Source organism: Chelonia mydas, chromosome 19 (genome assembly GCF_015237465.2).
Source record: "Chelonia mydas isolate rCheMyd1 chromosome 19, rCheMyd1.pri.v2, whole genome shotgun sequence".
Lineage (NCBI taxonomy): Eukaryota > Metazoa > Chordata > Testudines > Cheloniidae > Chelonia > Chelonia mydas.
In genome coordinates this window covers 15,038,644-15,055,416 of record NC_051259.2, presented here as the reverse complement: position 1 = coordinate 15,055,416, position 16,773 = coordinate 15,038,644, and the positions used below count along the sequence as shown (strand labels likewise).

Below are 16,773 nucleotides of genomic sequence, written 5' to 3'. Positions count from 1 at the left end.
ATTGGAGCAAATGTGGTTGTATCTTAGAGCTTGGCTGTAGACAATGGATTGTGTGATGTGGTCTGGATGAAAGCTGGAGGCATGTAGGTAAGTATAGCAGTCAGTAGGTTTCCGGTATAGGGTGGTGGTGATGTGACCATCGTTTATTAGCACTGTAGTGTCTAGGAAGTAAAAAGAAAAGGAGTACTTGTGGCACCTTAGAGACTAATCAGTTAGTCTCTAAGGTGCCACAAGTACTCCTTTTCTTTTTGCGAATACAGACTAACACGGCTGTTACTCTGAAACCTGTCTAGGAAGTGGATCTCTTGTGTGGACTGGTCAAGGCTGAGGTTGATGGTAGGGTGGAAATCATTGAAATCTTGGTGGAATTCCTCAAGGGCCTCCTTCCCATGGGTCCAGATGATGAAGATGTCATTAGTGTAGCGCAAGCAGAGTAGGGGCGTAAGGGGCTGAGAGTTGAGGAAGTGATGTTCTAAGTCAGCCATAAAAATGTTGGCATATTGAGGGGCCATGCGGCTACCCATAGCAGTACCACTGACTTGAATGTATAAATTGTCCCCAAATCTGAAATAGTTGTGGGTGAGGACAAAGTCACAAAGTTCAGCCACCAGGTTTGCCGTGATGCTATCGGGGATGCTATTCCTGACGGCTTGTAGTCCATCTTTGTGTGTAATGTTGGTGTAGAGGGCATCTACATCGATAGTGGCCAGGATGGTGTTACAGGAAAATCACCGATGGATTGTAGTTTCCTCAGGAAGTCAGTGGTGTCTCGAAGATAGCTGGGAGTGCTGGTAGCGTAGGGCCTGAGGAGAGGGTCCACATAGCCAGACAATCCTGCTGTCAGGGAGCCAATGCCTGAGATGATGGGGCGTCCAGGATTCCCAGGTTTATGGATCTTGGGTAGCAGGTAGAATACCCCAGGTCGGGGCTCTAGGGGTGTGTCTGTGTGGATTTGTTCCTGTGCTTCTTTAGGGAGTTTCTTGAGCAGATGTAGTTTCAGCTGTCTGTAATTGGCCACTCCCTCACCACTTCAAAAGTTATTGGTACCCTGCTGTTAATTGATTTATCTCGTTAGACTGACCTAACACTTGGTAAAGCAACCCACATCCTTTCATGTATTTATACCTGCTCCTGTATCTTTTACTCCGTGCATCCGGTTAAGTGGGTTCTAGCCCACGAACGCTTCTGCCCAACTACATTTGTTCCTCTCCAAGGTGCCACAAGGACTCCTTTTTTTTTTTTTTTTTAATAGTAAAATCTTGTTCCTCAAGATGAGTTGCAACAGCTATCCACTAGAGGGAGCCTGGGTCCTGTATATCAGTGTTTCTCAACGACTGGTCCGTGAGCTCTCCCTGACTCAGTTTAGGAAGCTGGTCCCTAGTATCAACAGGGTTGAGAAACACTGCTGTATGTAAAGGGGAAAAGTCTTCAGCGAAGCTGAGTGGGTGGCAGGACCGGGCGAGTTTGTAACAGTTGATGGAACTTTGTGAGAAATTACAGTTATGGATAAAGAAACGGTGTTTGGGTTTTTTAAGTGACTTTCCATCCACCTGTGCATCCCCTAAATGTAGTATGAATCCTAAACCTCTTCCCCACTTCTCCTAACAGGGAGATGATCATTTGGGGCTATTTTTGAAAGCTTTTCAATCATTATACTTGCTCACCGAGGTTTCCCAGCGAAACATATATTGAAGGGACAGTAGGACTCCCGTTAACCAATAAGAGGTAAAATTGCTAACTGAAAGACAGTAGTGGAAGATAAATAATTCTGTTTCTTTTGTGCATTTGGCAGCTCATTGTGTTGAATTTCACTGTTTTCTTGTGTAGTCGGTTTATTTTGAGTGAGTCGTTTCACACGACGACAGAGGAAAGAAAAACGTTGGAAAATTAGGAAAATATGATTGAAGAACCATACAAGTTGACAGGGAGACTTGGCGCAGATGTATCTGAAACACTTCTAATGCACCTGAGGATCCCTTTAAAGTTGTAAAAGTAGTTTTGGGAGCCTGCCTTGTCCTGGGGGAGACAGTCCAAGATGGGCCACACTGTTGCAACTTTAAAAGCTGCTAAATTCCTATTGCATTAGCAAGGACTGCCACTTGTGGAAATACAGATGTTACCCTTTCACACTTGTACATATTACTACACTACATCCTTAAAAGGGACTTTAAAGTACAGGGTGGGCCCTGGATGGGCTAGGAGAGTCAGAAAGGGATGCGGACAGTCGCTGTATTGTGATAGATGGGAAAGACTTGGAACTGACAGCATGCCAGATTTTTAGACTCCTTTAAACAGTCTCAGGAACCAAAGGCCTTATCAGTTTTAAGCCAAACTCCCCAGTGAAATCTTTAGGCAGTTCTGCTTAAATACAATAGTGCCGGATTAAAGAACCATGCTTAAACACAGTCCTAGCTAAACTGTTTTCTGGGACAGTTTGTCCAGTCTGTCTTCAAGAACAGGTTGCCAGCAAAACCAGTTTAGCTGGACTAGGAATAGCATAGAAATAGTCTTACAAAGAGCTCCTGTCTCTGTTAGGAGCCCAGTCGTTCAGCTGCTCACCTTTAGCTTTTGAAACATCCTCATTTTTGTGACCCACAGGAGGGCTCACAAATGGTAGCGGCCGCTACATCTCCGCTGCCCCTGGAGCTGAAGCCAAGTACCGCAGTGCAAGCAGTGCCTCTAGCCTCTTCAGCCCCAGCAGCACACTGTTCCCCTCCTCTCGCCTGCGCTACGGGATGTCTGATGTCATGCCCTCTGGCCGAAGCAGGCTGCTCGAAGACTTCCGCAATAACCGGTACCCTAACCTGCAGCTCAGGGAGATTGCCGGGCACATCATGGAGTTTTCCCAGGATCAGCATGGATCCAGGTGGGATTAAAAACTATACACAATATGACACTTTTAGGACACTCCCTTCTTGTTCAGCTCAGTGTGCAGTGGACATCAGAAGTCCAGAAGCAAGGAGGCTCTACACAGGAGCGGAAACTGCAACCAAATTGCTTCACTCTCATGCTCCTTTTTGTAGATACTCTGCCACCAGTGTTTGTCCCCAAGTGCTTTGTGTGTAAATAGGAGCAGTCTCATTACCTAGTTAACCTGCTCGCTGTACCAGCATCACTTCATGCTCCCAGTGTTCAAAGGGCTGTCCAAGCAGGAAGTAACCAATAACCCTGCGTCAGGATGTGCTTTGCTGTGCAACGGGGAGATTCTTGGGATATTTGTACTTGTGCCATCACCTAGAGTTTCAAATAGGCACTGTATGTAACTCGGTTTATTTTGAGCCAGAAAACATGGGGCTTTGGAATGGGTTTTTAGTAGAACGAATACAGTGAGGGAGTTTGTGCCAGTAGCCCTTCGAATTATAACATCACACCAATCCTGTTCCTCAGGTTTATTCAGCTGAAACTGGAGCGTGCCACCCCTGCTGAACGCCAGCTTGTGTTCAATGAAATCCTACAGGCAGCTTACCAGCTGATGGTCGATGTGTTTGGCAATTACGTCATACAGAAGTTCTTTGAAGTGAGTTTTCATTCCCTTATTTGCTAGTTCCTGCCCGACAGGAACTAATCCTGGGGTGCTGGAGGGTAGCTCTGTAAAGACCCTGCCACCAAATAAGGGTAGGAGACTGCTCAGCACTGACAGGGTAGTCAGTCCATCTCCAGATGCTGCTAAATTCTCCCTGCTGGGGTGACTCAGGCCTGAGGCTCTTAAACGCTTGGGAAGAGTACTTGTTTTGCCTTTAGGATGCACCAGGTGTCAGATCTCTCTTTAAAAGTTCTCCCCTCGGGAGGTGCCTAGATCCTCTACATCAGGGGCGGGCAAACTTTTTGGCCTGAGGGCCACATCCTGTTTGTATGGAAATTGTACGAAGGGCTGGTTAGGGGAGGCTTGCTTGGAGTTCATGGTCTTTCCAGGAACTTTTTCAGTGTCACTGTGTTAATCAGCTGGTATATGTGTCTGAATGTGGTGGGTTCAGGACCTTTGTCACTTGACGTCTGTTGAATGTATTGGGCATGTCTGACACACAGTCACCTCCCCGTTCTGTTGATACACACCCAGAGAGCATGCAGTTCTTTCAGGGACTCCACATGCTCGTCTGGGCTTTGAAATGCGAAACCAGAGACTTTAACATTACAACCTGCTTACTGCCCCTCCTCTCCCAGTCTATTCCTGGGCTTCACAAAGGTTTGGTGCATGTTAGAACAACAGTGTCTGTCCTCCTTTCTAGTTTGGCAGTCTTGATCAGAAGTTGGCCTTGGCAGAACGTATCCGTGGGCACGTTCTGTCCCTGGCTTTGCAGATGTACGGCTGCAGAGTTATTCAGAAGGCTCTTGAGTTTATCCCCCCAGACCAGCAGGTAATTGTAAGTTTCCATTTTAACTTTCTTCTTGATGTTGAATGTTTCTTGCTGTTTGGTACTTGAATTATTATACACTTGTTGCATTGTTTTTGTCTGTCAGTGGTTTTCCTTAGATTTGGTTTGTGGTATATATGTTATGTTTCATGTGCATGATAAGTGTGTGACATTCTGTGAATCCATTACAGACAAGGAGTGCCATCAGACTGTGCCATCTCACAGTTAAACAATTTCCAGTGTTTCCTGTAATCACATTGTAATGTGGCACGTGGGGACATTGATAGTGAATTGGCAGACGTCTATTTAAATCCCTCCAAGTAAACAGTTCCCAAATTGTTGCTTTTTGTTCCCAAATTGTTCCCACTGAGTAGAACCTTGCTGCATTAATGTAGGAGGTCAAAATCCTGCCTTTCAACATCAACTATATACTTAATGCACTCTTGCGTACTTGGGAGGAATTCTTTATTCCTTCCAAGATATTAGCCAGAGAGACCAAGTATTAGACACACATGGGAAATCACCTAGATTCTGCTGCGAACAGACTGGCAAAGATCCCGTTCCCTCATCCAGGATTTCATTAACAACGTAGATATTTAAAATGAGAAATGCAGTGCATGATCCAGCTTCCAAAGATTTTTGGGAATCACAATTTAAGGATCTCTCATTGGCTTATTAAAGCCCATTTCAGTTTTTAATTTAGAAGTATATTTACTTCGGGTTAGGCCTGGGCTATTTCTTCAGCACAGCAATAGGGAGGGGTGTTTGTGCTGCAAGAAATCGTGGTGTGGGGGCCCAAGAGAAGTTCCTATCAGTCTAAGTCTTTGCTGAATTAATGTTCCAGTATGGTGTGGAGCAGTTCTCTGATCCTGAAAGTGGCATGGTGTGGATCAGTTGTAAAAGTGAAATCCTGACCGTTGGTTGTTTTTATAGATTCCACACCATGTTTTATAAGAGTGGAGCTTTTAGCTCCACTGTCGCCTAAACTCTTATTATAATTAGATTAATCTTACCTGAGTTCCACTTACTTTGTCCTGTACTATTGTATGGCATTGCTGTGTTCTGAATAATTATCGCCATCTACTCCAGCTATGGCTGCATTTCATTGATGACTAAAGTATTTCTCATGTAGTTTCACTTCAGATTTTTTTAATGTAAGTTCTCCGCGTTCTATATTATTCATATGAATGCTAACTGCAATGCATATGGATGTTTGAGACAGGATGCTTGTCGGTTGTTCCTTAACTAGACAACTGCTTCACCTAACTTTGTAATCATAAATGGCTTTTTATTAGTTATCTGTGTAGCACAGTAAGCTTAGTGCATAGCATCACCGCATCAACTACTGTTGGAAAACTTTCATTACAGTAGTGATGAGAGACAACCAAGTTCTTCATGGAGGACTTTTAAACTTTATATTTAGCGTGGATGTCCTTTGTTTTTTGTTTGTTTGTTTTTTTGGGTGGGTTTGGTTTTTTTTGGGTTATTAATGAAGATTCTGTATGGATATTTGTCAGCTATGAACTCTGGGGGTGCTTTCTGTTTGTATCTGTCTTTCTTTCCAATAGAACGAGATGGTACGGGAGCTAGATGGCCATGTACTGAAGTGTGTGAAAGACCAGAATGGTAATCACGTGGTGCAGAAGTGTATTGAGTGTGTACAGCCTCAGTCCCTGCAGTTTATCATTGATGCATTTAAGGGGCAGGTAAGTTCTTGAGAAGATAGAAATAAAATGTTGAGCCCTCATTATTTGTGTTGTTTAGTATCACTTCGAACAGAAGCTTAGTTGCTATAACTCACTCAGACCCTTGGGTTTTCAGCTGTAACGGCTTGTTTCCTGCAAACACCCCTGGGAAGAATTTAGCAATAAAATATGGGTGGACACCTCTTCAGTCACAAGCGTTGTCCTTTTGCCTGCCGAGATATCACACAGAGCAGCCTTGCAAAAATCTATTTCACTGGAACAAGTAATATTTTTTTTGGTGGGTGAACAATTAGGCTTTTTCCACCAGTCTTCATAGTAAGGATGATGAATATGCTTTGCTTTGTGGCTGGACTAGTAAATTTTCATCGTAACATTTGTTTTGAAAAGCTTTCCCAAGGGTCCAGTTGTGGGCCAGAAAGTTTAATTTAATTTACCTCCAGAGATGTAGAGCCATTTCTGCCCCTATTCCGTTCCTGGAACTCCTAGTATGCTTATGAATAGCCATTTAATTATGTAGCAGCCTTTATCTGTGCTATTGTAGTTCAGTTATCTTGACCTTTTCATTATAAAATCCCTATTTTAAGTGTCTCCAGCTCTGCTGCCATAATTGGCTTTGAATTGAAGCTGAAAGAGGAAATCCTAGCCTGAAAGTGAGTTTTCGTTTTGATGCTAGGACTCTTTCAGTCCTCATTTCGCTTACATTTTAAAGCACACTTATGGTCAGAAAAGTAACAGTTAAAAAAACCACCTTCTTATACATTGAGTCTTCTCTATGGTTGTTTTCAAGTTGCTTCTTTCTTTACTAACACACCCAGTTTGTTTATTATCATTAGCATTGCAAAACCAGTCAGCTATAGGACAGCAAGCAAGATTCTAGCCTGCCATGTTCCTTAACAAGCTAGCCAGTTACGTTCTAACTCTTCCAGTGCAGTATCAATGCAGGAGGCAATCTAAAAGGCAGAAAGAGTATCGCTAGAAACTTAGATCCCAGACACTGGCAGTTAGAAAAATCTTCTCTCATCTTGTGAAATGAGCCAGTTCCATCTGGACTTTATACTGAAAGCGTAAACATGGCACCTCAAGATCATGTCAGAATTTAACTGCCTTTGAAGAGGCTTTTGTGTACTTGTTCAATTCAGAAGAAGCTTTTTATTATAATTTTTATAGTCCATCCGGCTGAGATAGAGTAGCGGCTTTGTGTTAATTGGTTTTAAACAGCTGAAGAGAATATTTTGCTTTAAATAACAAGTTGAGCAAGAGTGCTTGACTGAGTAGGGAGGTGAGTTCTTCCCAACCTATTCTCATACTTTGGGAAGGGGGAAGATTCTTTGACATCTGGTACCCCTACAATGAAATGGTAAGGTCGTAAAATAAACCCAGAGAGTTGAGGAAATTCAGTTATCAGTGTATTTTATCATGTGTCCTCAGTGCTGATTGAAGGACAGAATGTACTTCACCCTCCACTAAGCTTTTTTACCTGTCACCTCTTTAAGCCACTTCTTACATAATTTTTGGCATGTAACTATAGTTGATAACCAGCATAAAGTATCCATACAGCCAAAGCAGAAAGTTGTAAATCAGTCTTTATAATAACAACATCCAGCTTTTGTAAAGCGCTTTACAAGGAAGGTTAATATCATTATCCTCATTTTACAAATGGGGAAACTGAGGCAGAGACGTAGCTTGTCCAAGGACACCCAGCAGGCCAGTGGTGCGATGCTGTCCCGCGGGGGGCCCCCCTCAGAGGCTGTCGCCTGTTGCTGGAACCCTGTAAGGAGTGGGGGGAGCCTCAGGAGGCTGTTGCCCCTCTCAGGAATCCTAAGGTTGAAGCACAAAGTGTCATGGGGGGTCTCTGGAAGTCAGATTCTGTAACTTCCGTGACATAAACGTAGCCTTACTACTCATAGTGTGGCCTGGTAGGTAGAGCAATAAATTGGGACTCAGAAGACCTGAGCACTAGCAATCATTCAGTCATAATTTTGGTTACATATGTGGAACAGATTCAGTGAATAAGATGCTGCTATTTTTACCATCACTTTTCTATTCAATTATAAAGAATGCTTAAGCTTCAAAAAGTGGGACTAAAGAAAGTGTTTCCTGTACTGACTTGTATCTGTCGAATGCAGGTCTTCGCATTGTCTACACATCCATACGGCTGTCGTGTGATTCAGCGGATCCTAGAGCATTGTCTGCCTGAGCAGACTCTTCCCATCTTGGAGGAGCTTCATCAACACACCGAGCAGCTTGTGCAGGTAGTGGGCAGGAATTAGGAGGGAGGTTGCTGTACAGCCTGTTTAGTTATTGCTCTGTATTGCTGAAGTTTTGGGGCTCTGGTATTGCCGGTGCTGTACAGACATACAGTAAGGACAGTCCCTTCCTTGGGGAGCTTACAGTCTCTGACTAGGGACAAGACGTAATGGGGTGTAGCCCACAACCAGGGGAGGAGGGAGGAGACAAGAGTGGCAGCGTAAAAGGAACCCAAGATTGCAAGTATTATAATAGAAGGGTATGTCTAGACCAGTGGTTCTCAATCAGGGCTACGCGTCCCGCTGGGGGTACACAGAGGTCTTCCAGGGAGTACAGCAAGTCATCTAGAGATTTGCCTAGTTTTACAACAGGCTACATAAAGAGCACTAGTGAAGTCAGTACAAACTGAAATTTCATACGGACAATGACTTATTTATACTGCTCTGTGTGCTATACTTACATTGCAGTGTACAATATTTATATTGAAATTGATTTATTTTATAATTATATGGCAAAAATGAGAAAGTCAGCGATTTTTCAGTAATAGTGTGGCTGTGACACTTCTGTATCTTTATGTCTGATTTTGTAAGCAAGTCGTTTTTAAGTGAGGTGAAACTTGGGGGTCCGCAAGACAAATCAGCCTCCTGGAAGGCTGCAGTAGTCTGGAAAGGTTGAGAGCGGCTGGTCTAGACAGTCTGTAGAAGAGGCTTCTCAGCATGTGTAGACAGACATGCACTAGTTGTGCTCAAGCTAGCATGCTAAAAACAGCAGTGTACCTGTGGCAGCATGGACAGGGGTCCAGGCTAGCCACCTGAGTACGTACTAGGGGGGTCAGGCGCATTTGTAGTCAGGGGACTAGTCTGAGCCACCATCCATGCTGCCTGCCAAAGCCACATGCAGAGCTAGTGCATGTCTCGCAACCCATGCTGGGGAGCACCCTTCCAGCTGTTGTGTAGATATACCTTCTGGGTACACATTGAAAGCATCAAAGCTTTTTAGCCTTTTGAAAAGTGAAGAAAAGAAATTACTGGCTCACTGGCAGGCTACACACCTAGCCATTCTCATTGGGTGTTACAGTGCAGGGCGGGGCAGGTGGGGTGTCTCAAGAAGGTATGTGAAGGGAGGACAGGGGATTGGCTCTGTGAACTGTGTTAGTATTCTAGTGTAGGTGTTTCAGTATTCTAGAACTTGGAGGTTGAGGACATTTGAAATGGTTTCTTTGCTTAAGCAGTTAGTATAATCAACATGCTTCATGCTCAAGAACCAATTATTCTGGATTATAATTGGCACAGAGTTAGTCTTTTATGTCATATTAAAATTTTAGAATGTGACCTTCTCTAGCAGTAGAAATATTGATTATATCATTTAAGCTAATTATAGACTAATTAGTGTGTAGTTAAACTAAAGTTTACAAAACTTACTAGCACAGGGAGCTGGTTTAGCGTTAATGGTTTCCATACGCTTTGTTACAGGATCAATATGGGAACTATGTTATCCAGCATGTACTAGAACATGGTCGGCCTGAGGACAAAAGCAAGATCGTAGCAGAAATTAGAGGCAACGTGCTCGTGTTGAGTCAACATAAATTTGCCAGGTTTGCATTTGCTTCGTAAAGTCCAAATCCTGTAAAAACACTGTTTCTCCTACATGTGCTAGCATGCCAGAAGCTAGCAGTAGCATGCCAGGGAAGTATCTTAACACAGTTATTCCAAATTGCTTCCTCCCTGGCTTGCTTTACTGAGGTGTACTATCCATCTCCCATGCAGAGTGTTAATCAGTTCATTGTCTCCCCTGTGCAGCACACAACAGTTGTAGCAAATCACTTGGTGACTCTGTGCTATAAACCCAGGTCCTCTAGAACAGAAGTTGAGACCAGCAAACCCTTTTCACTTTTCGTATGTCACATTTTACACTTGGACCTCCAGAGATGACAGACAATAGCAGTCATTTGCCTTCCTGTCAAACAGAGTAATTATGGAAGGTGTTCACCGAAACTAAGATATCACATCCCTCTTTTAATTGTCCTGCATTTCCCTGTTCTAACCCAGGATCTCCTTTCAAGTTGAAATACAACGCTAAGAGGGACATGCTAAGGACAACTCAGATAGCACTGTGATGGATGTGACATAAACTTAAAATTTTACACTATAGGCTTTCAAACTAGGGATGCACAAGTTAATTTGGATGAAATAAGACCTGAGCTGATCCTTTGCTCAAATTGCTTATCAAATCCAAGGTTTGAAATAGTGCAGTAAACGTCTTTTTTTGCATGTGCTTCTATGCTTCCTAGTTTTGCTCAGGATGTGAAACAGCAGTTCTAGAAAGACTGCTCTTGGATGTATGCATCTCAGCCCAAACCATGAAATCCTGTAAGTCTTGCCCCACTCCTTGTTCTTGTGAGTTTTCCAGATCAAAGGGATGTGGATGAACTTTTAAATATTAGTCCATGTGAGCCTTTTGAGCTTTGTCCTTAATAGAAACCAAAAGTTCTTTGGACAAGATTCCAAAATATCATGCTGCTGAATTTCCATACCAGCACTTCCTGGCTTTCCTAATGGCCATTCTCGGTTAGAGACCCCAAGATCATCACTCTGGGGTTGACTGGAAAGCTAAATCGGGATATTGTGGGGTGACATACTACCACCTTCTTGTGTTGCAGCAACGTTGTGGAGAAATGTGTTACTCACGCCTCCCGCACGGAGCGTGCCATGTTGATTGATGAGGTGTGCACTATGAACGACGGCCCTCACAGTGCCTTATACACCATGATGAAAGATCAGTATGCCAACTACGTGGTACAGAAAATGATTGATGTGGCAGAACCAGCTCAACGGAAGATTGTCATGCACAAGGTAAGCAGCTGCCACCAGTTACTAACAGTAGGGTTTGTGCTTGGGAATCATCATAGATTTTGGAGTTTGTAGCACAAAGATCTAAATGGCTGGAACTTAAACCTCTTCAGAGTGCAACCTGTCAGTCAGGTTCTCAACGCATTGAACTGCTTAGTGCCAAGCATTGCGTGTTACATTCTAAGACAAATTCATTAATCTCTAGCAGTAAGAATGAGGAATTCCTCCTGATAAAGCTGATATTTAGTGAGCTGTGCATGGCTCTAATCCTGGCACTTTCAAAAATCATGAGAGTTGAGAGGCAGTCCTGAGATCCTAAAAATATTCCCTGAAAGCTGGCATTTCAAGCATATATCTTTCTCTATAGAGTGACTCATACTTGTCTCATCACGAGGACTGCCATTGGTTTATCCCTCCTAGCAGGTATACCATTTACAGACTTGGAGGTAAAACTCACCTAGGGTCTTTACCAATCTTTTCTGGCCTACTTACATGCATGTGAACATGGGGATTTATAACAAAAGTGCTGATACAATTTGGGCTGTAACAAAGCCAGCTAGACATGTTGAAATTCAGGTACGTTTCAGAGGTCTGGCGATGATGACACACTTGCCCTCACTGAGAACGCTGTTCAATAATGAGAACCTCACCATGTACTCAGAGGAGCTGAGCCAGACTTCTAGAGACAGCTGAATCCAGAGGTGTTAACAGGAATTCTAAGGACAGTCACCATGTTTGTCATATCATGCTGAAACATTACAACAGCACTTTAAATAGACTTTCTTTAAAAACTTGATGTAACTTCTATGCTATGGAGTGTGTAGGCTTCATCCATTTGGAATATGCAGCATACACTGCATTTAAAAAGCAGGTGTCAGATTAAAAATTACTTTTAAACAAATTTCCTTGTTAGCAAGAACACCTTAGATTAATCAAATTGAAAACTCATTTTTGCTTTCTGTCTTTAGTTGCACTGTTTGCTTTCTGCATTTTTCTGAGCTTAGTGAGTTAATACATTAGTCAGTTTTACTTTTGTTAGTTTATTCGTACACTGTTGCAGTGTTTGCGTTTACAAAGGTTGCAAGATTAGATTTGTTTGTTTTTTTAAATAAGGAAACAAATTTGTCTTAAATATTGCAATACTACCAACCCTGGATTCAAAATAATGAGATTTTTAAAATAATAATTTTGGGCTTTTTATTTGCTTTCTGTTTTTTGAACCTTTAGCAATTGTGTTTTCAAGCTTTTCTCTACAACCACAAGGGACGGAAACTTGTTTAAAAAAACTCCCCCTAAATCTGAGATTTTCATACAATCACACAACTGCAGGGATTGAGGCTGTATGAAAAGCACCAATTATAGCTAGACTAATAATACAGTTATGAGAGTTGCCAACATGGGAATGTAAAATCTAAATGCTGGGATTTTCAGTGGAACCCAAGGAGTCAGGTACCAAATCCTAATGAAATTGAATTCCTTTAGACTCCTTTGAGAATTGAAGCTAGACATTAAGTCATTTGACCAGACAGTGTTCCTTTAAAATAAAAGGAGCATGTGTGTAATTTGTACACCACAGTGTGTGTGGGCTTGTCTGCTTGGGGAAGTTAACTGGTATAGTTTTGGTGGAATAATTATCATTAAAACAATCTACAAGCAAAGGCTAAAATTCTGAACAGGGCTTAATTATCTGCTGCCAAGATGGAGGGCGTAATCTGAAATAATGTAATTTTATTCTGGAGGTGGGTATTTATACCAGCATATAATTCTGCAATAGCTATGCTGTCACTTGGGGGGGAGGGGTGTTAGTACCTTGTGCTTCCTTCTGTCAAGCCAGTTCCTTTCCTTTGATCAGAATAAGCAGCTAATTAGGTTTCTGTGTAACTATGTCATTGGCATAATAACATGGCTTTTTAAAATGTAGTCTGTCTTCTACAGGGCTCATCCAAAATAATGGACTTTGCTTGTAGATTGTTTTAATGGCCATTTTCTACAGCCAGTTTATTGATGCAATGCCATTATACTGTAAAAACGATACATTTATTTTAACACACAAGAATATGACCAAACCATTAAACCGTATACAATCGCCAAACTGGACAGTGAAAACTCAGAAAAGAATCACAGATGCAGGCTGTTGAGGGATAAGACAAAGAAACACCGCTGCGGAGTTAGCGTGTTTTCTACAGCCAGTTTCCAAATTAGCCAGTTGAACCTGCTTTGGAAATATTAGGGTGAAGAAGGGAAAGGCATAAAGGTTTGTGACGTTTACAAGACCGATAATTGGGTTCTTGAGGTTAAATGGGCTCAAATCAACTCGTGCCTGAATTAAAGGAAGAGGGGGTGGATTTAGGCTTTCCTACCTTAGGGAAATGGAACAATAATGTATTTTTCTTTCCCGGGGGGAGAGGAGAAGGAAAAAATATTTATGCATCAATTTTCAATGTATTTACTCACCATTCCTATAGTTTCAACCTTGAAATTAAAATATGCCTTCTAGTTATGTCGCTGAAGAAATACACAAGCAGTGTGGACCTTTCTCATGTATCGCTGTCATGACTCATCCTTTTCTTAGGACTTGTCTACATAGAGAAATTGAGTGGCAGAACTACAGTGGTATAATTACGTGTACTCCAGCTAGGCCCCTGTGTGGATGCTCTATTTCAGAATAAAAGTGAATTTTACCCCAGAATAGTGTCCTCATGGGGACTTATACTGTTATAGTTCTGCCAGTTAACTTCCCCAAGAAGACAAGTCCCTCGTAAACATTGTGGTTAGAAATCTGATCAGAACTGTTCAGGAATTGTCCATCAGAATGATTTTCTGGTGGAAAATGTCCTTTCCACAACATTGAAATTTTCCATCTGGAAAATCGAAACAGCAACTCCCAGTAGGCAGGAAGTGAAATTGATGAGAGCCTTCCAGATGAGGCTGAATGCCCCAACTCTCTACCTCCCTGGCTGTCAGCCTCCTCCCAGCTTTGGCAGCCAGCAGTCCACCTGGAAGGCTCTTGTTGGTTTCACTTTGTCTGTAGAAAGCTGCAAAATTCCAATCTTTTTCAATGGGATTTTCCTGGAAATCCCTTCCCATGGAAAACTTCACATTTTTGTCCCAAAGCAGGACGAAAAGACAAACTTTTTCAAAAATACGATGTTTTTCGTGGGATGGGATTTCCATTTTCCAGTCACCTCTAAATCAAACTGCTCTTAAACAGAGGATGCTGCCCACCTAAAAATAACCCAAACTGCTTTTAGTTTTCCTTTGCTAAAGTCACTGCTGCACTTACGTTACTGAACTATAAATTAAAATTAAACCACTAAGGTATTAGAATAGGGTTCTAAAGTGTAGTCCATAGATCAGATGTTCCAAAGAAGGCTGGCTGAGCACATGGTGCTGGCTCTCTTCCTTGTTTCCAACTGCTAAAGTTTTTATTAAAAGGCCACTAAAATACATTACTTTCCTAATATTACTTTTCCATGTTAGCAATTGATCAGTGGGAGGGGAGTTGTGGCTGGGTGATGGGGAATGGGAGAGGAGGTGACTATTATGGTATAAGACTGTGTCCTTGAAGAAGTCTGAGTACAGAAATCCCTCAGGGCATATGTGGTTCTGGTTTCTAAACTTCCATAAACCTTTTTGTCTCCTAGATCCGGCCTCACATTGCCACCCTGCGCAAGTACACCTATGGCAAGCACATTTTGGCCAAGCTGGAGAAATATTACATGAAAAATGGGGTTGACTTAGGGCCAATTTGTGGACCACCAAATGGTATCATTTGAGACAATGAATTTCAGAGAAACTCACTGGCCATCAGGCATTTAAAAACCAGCAACCGACAATATTCCAATATACAGTTAGAAAATGTTTTATGGTTGCTAAACTACTAAAAATACAAACAAAAAATAAGCCTTTGTAAATTTCTTTAATTTTATTATGCATAACATGTACTAATTATTTTTTTTAATTAACTAATTGCCCTGCTGTTTTACTGGTGTATAGAATACTTGTACATAGGTATCAGATGTACATGGGAGGCCACATTTTTGTTCACTGTTGTATCTATATTCCAAATGTGGAAACTTTCAGGGTGGTTGGTTTGAAGAAAAAAAAATGTTTTTAATTCATCCGCCTCGCAGGTGACTTTTTTGCAAATACCTGTTTTTCTCCTTTTATTCAAAACTCAGCAAGAAGTTTGAATTTTAGTTAAATGGCAAAAAACCCGCATTTAACGCTGTTTATAAATATTAAAAAAAAATTCAACTTGCTAAAGCTTCAGTTTAAAAAATTTTTTAAGTTTTTGAAACTTTTTAATTGCTTTTTCTGTTTTGTTTTTGGAGTATAACATGCTAAAGAAGGTAGCTTAGCAGTCAGTTTTGAAAGAAAACGTAAGCACCCAGAAAGTTTTTAAATCAAGAAGGGCGGGTGTATTTGTTTACTGCCTACTCAGTTTGTTCTGTTAACACTGAAAGACAAAATTTGATTATTTAGCATGAGGAAAAAAAAATCCAACTCAGCTTTGGTCTTGCTTCTATAAATATATAGTGTATACTTGGTGTAGACTTTACATATATAAAAATTTGTAGTATTTTCTTGTTTTGATGTCTAATCTGTATCTATAATGTACCCTAGTAGTGGAACATACTTTTGATTGTACAATTGTACATTTGTAAACCTCTGTAATGTAAATGTGGAGAAGTTTGAATCAACATAAACCCGTTTTTTGGTAAGAAAAAAATTAGCAAAACCTGTGCATTTCAGTGTATATTCACACCTTTTATGGTCGTAGCATATAGTGTTGTATATTGTAAATTGTAATTTCAACCAGAAGTAAATTTTTTCTTTTGAAGGAAATGTTCTCTTTATACAGCCTAGTTAATGTTTAAAAAAAAAAAGCTTGGTTTTATTTGTCACCTAGTCGAACAGTAGCGATCCTTTCTAAATGTTATACAGAATGATTCAGTTCAAAATAGTGTTCTTTTGAATCTTAAAAAAGTAATGTTTTGCTTATTTTGTGACAGTAAAAAAAAGTGCAAAAGTACAGAATCCCCTAGTTTTCCTTACAATCAGAGTCCCCTTTCACCTTGTAAAGTGTGAATCACCTTCCCTTTTTGTACAGAAGATGAACTGTATTTTGCATTTTGTCTACTTGTAAGTGAATGTAACATACTGTCAATTTTCCTTGTTTGAATATAGAATTGTAACACTACACGGTGTACATTTACAGAGCCTTGTGTATATTTCCAATGAACTTTTTTGCAAGCACACTTGTAACCATATGTGTATAATTAACAAACCTGTGTATGCTTATGCCTGGGCGACTATTTTTTGTAACTCTTGTGTAGATTGTCTCTAAACAACGTGTGATCTTTATTTTGAAAAATACAGAACTTTGGAATCTGGGTTTGTGCTTTATTTGAACATTTTCAGTATAGTGCCACCAGGACAGATTTTCTTATTGCCTTTGCCTCTTTCGTTCTGGCCTTAAAGATCTCTCTCAAAACAATTTTAAAAGGATGATGCACTGGGTAAGGAATCTATGGATAGTAATTCCATGCTTGAATAATAAGAATATAGCAGTAGGGATATATTACAGACCACCTGACCAGGATGGTGATAGTGACT

At 41.2% G+C, this 16,773-nt stretch overlaps 1 protein-coding gene and 1 non-coding gene across 15 annotated transcripts in view; both read left to right on the top strand.

The window, feature by feature from the left end:
* PUM1 (pumilio RNA binding family member 1) overlaps positions 1-16,550 on the top strand; it is a 135,420-nt gene extending 118,870 nt beyond the window's left edge. For 8 of the 14 annotated variants that reach the window (XM_037882043.2, XM_043532006.1, XM_037882039.2 and 5 more), the window contains 8 exons: positions 2,599-2,866; positions 3,388-3,517; positions 4,227-4,361; positions 5,921-6,058; positions 8,185-8,310; positions 9,778-9,899; positions 10,965-11,157; positions 14,799-16,550. In XM_037882043.2, the coding sequence (XP_037737971.1) occupies positions 2,599-2,866; positions 3,388-3,517; positions 4,227-4,361; positions 5,921-6,058; positions 8,185-8,310; positions 9,778-9,899; positions 10,965-11,157; positions 14,799-14,930 (1,244 nt within the window). In that variant the 3' untranslated portion in view covers positions 14,931-16,550. The remainder of the gene's footprint in view (positions 1-2,598; positions 2,867-3,387; positions 3,518-4,226; positions 4,362-5,920; positions 6,059-8,184; positions 8,311-9,777; positions 9,900-10,964; positions 11,158-14,798) is intronic. The other 6 variants (XM_037882045.2, XM_037882044.2, XM_027828376.3 and 3 more) reach the window with 1 other exon arrangement.
* LOC114020903 lies at positions 11,745-11,830 on the top strand. The gene has a single exon (XR_003565629.1). It is a non-coding gene; the product is annotated as a small nucleolar RNA SNORD103/SNORD85 (small nucleolar RNA).
* Positions 16,551-16,773: the final 223 nt, after the last annotated feature.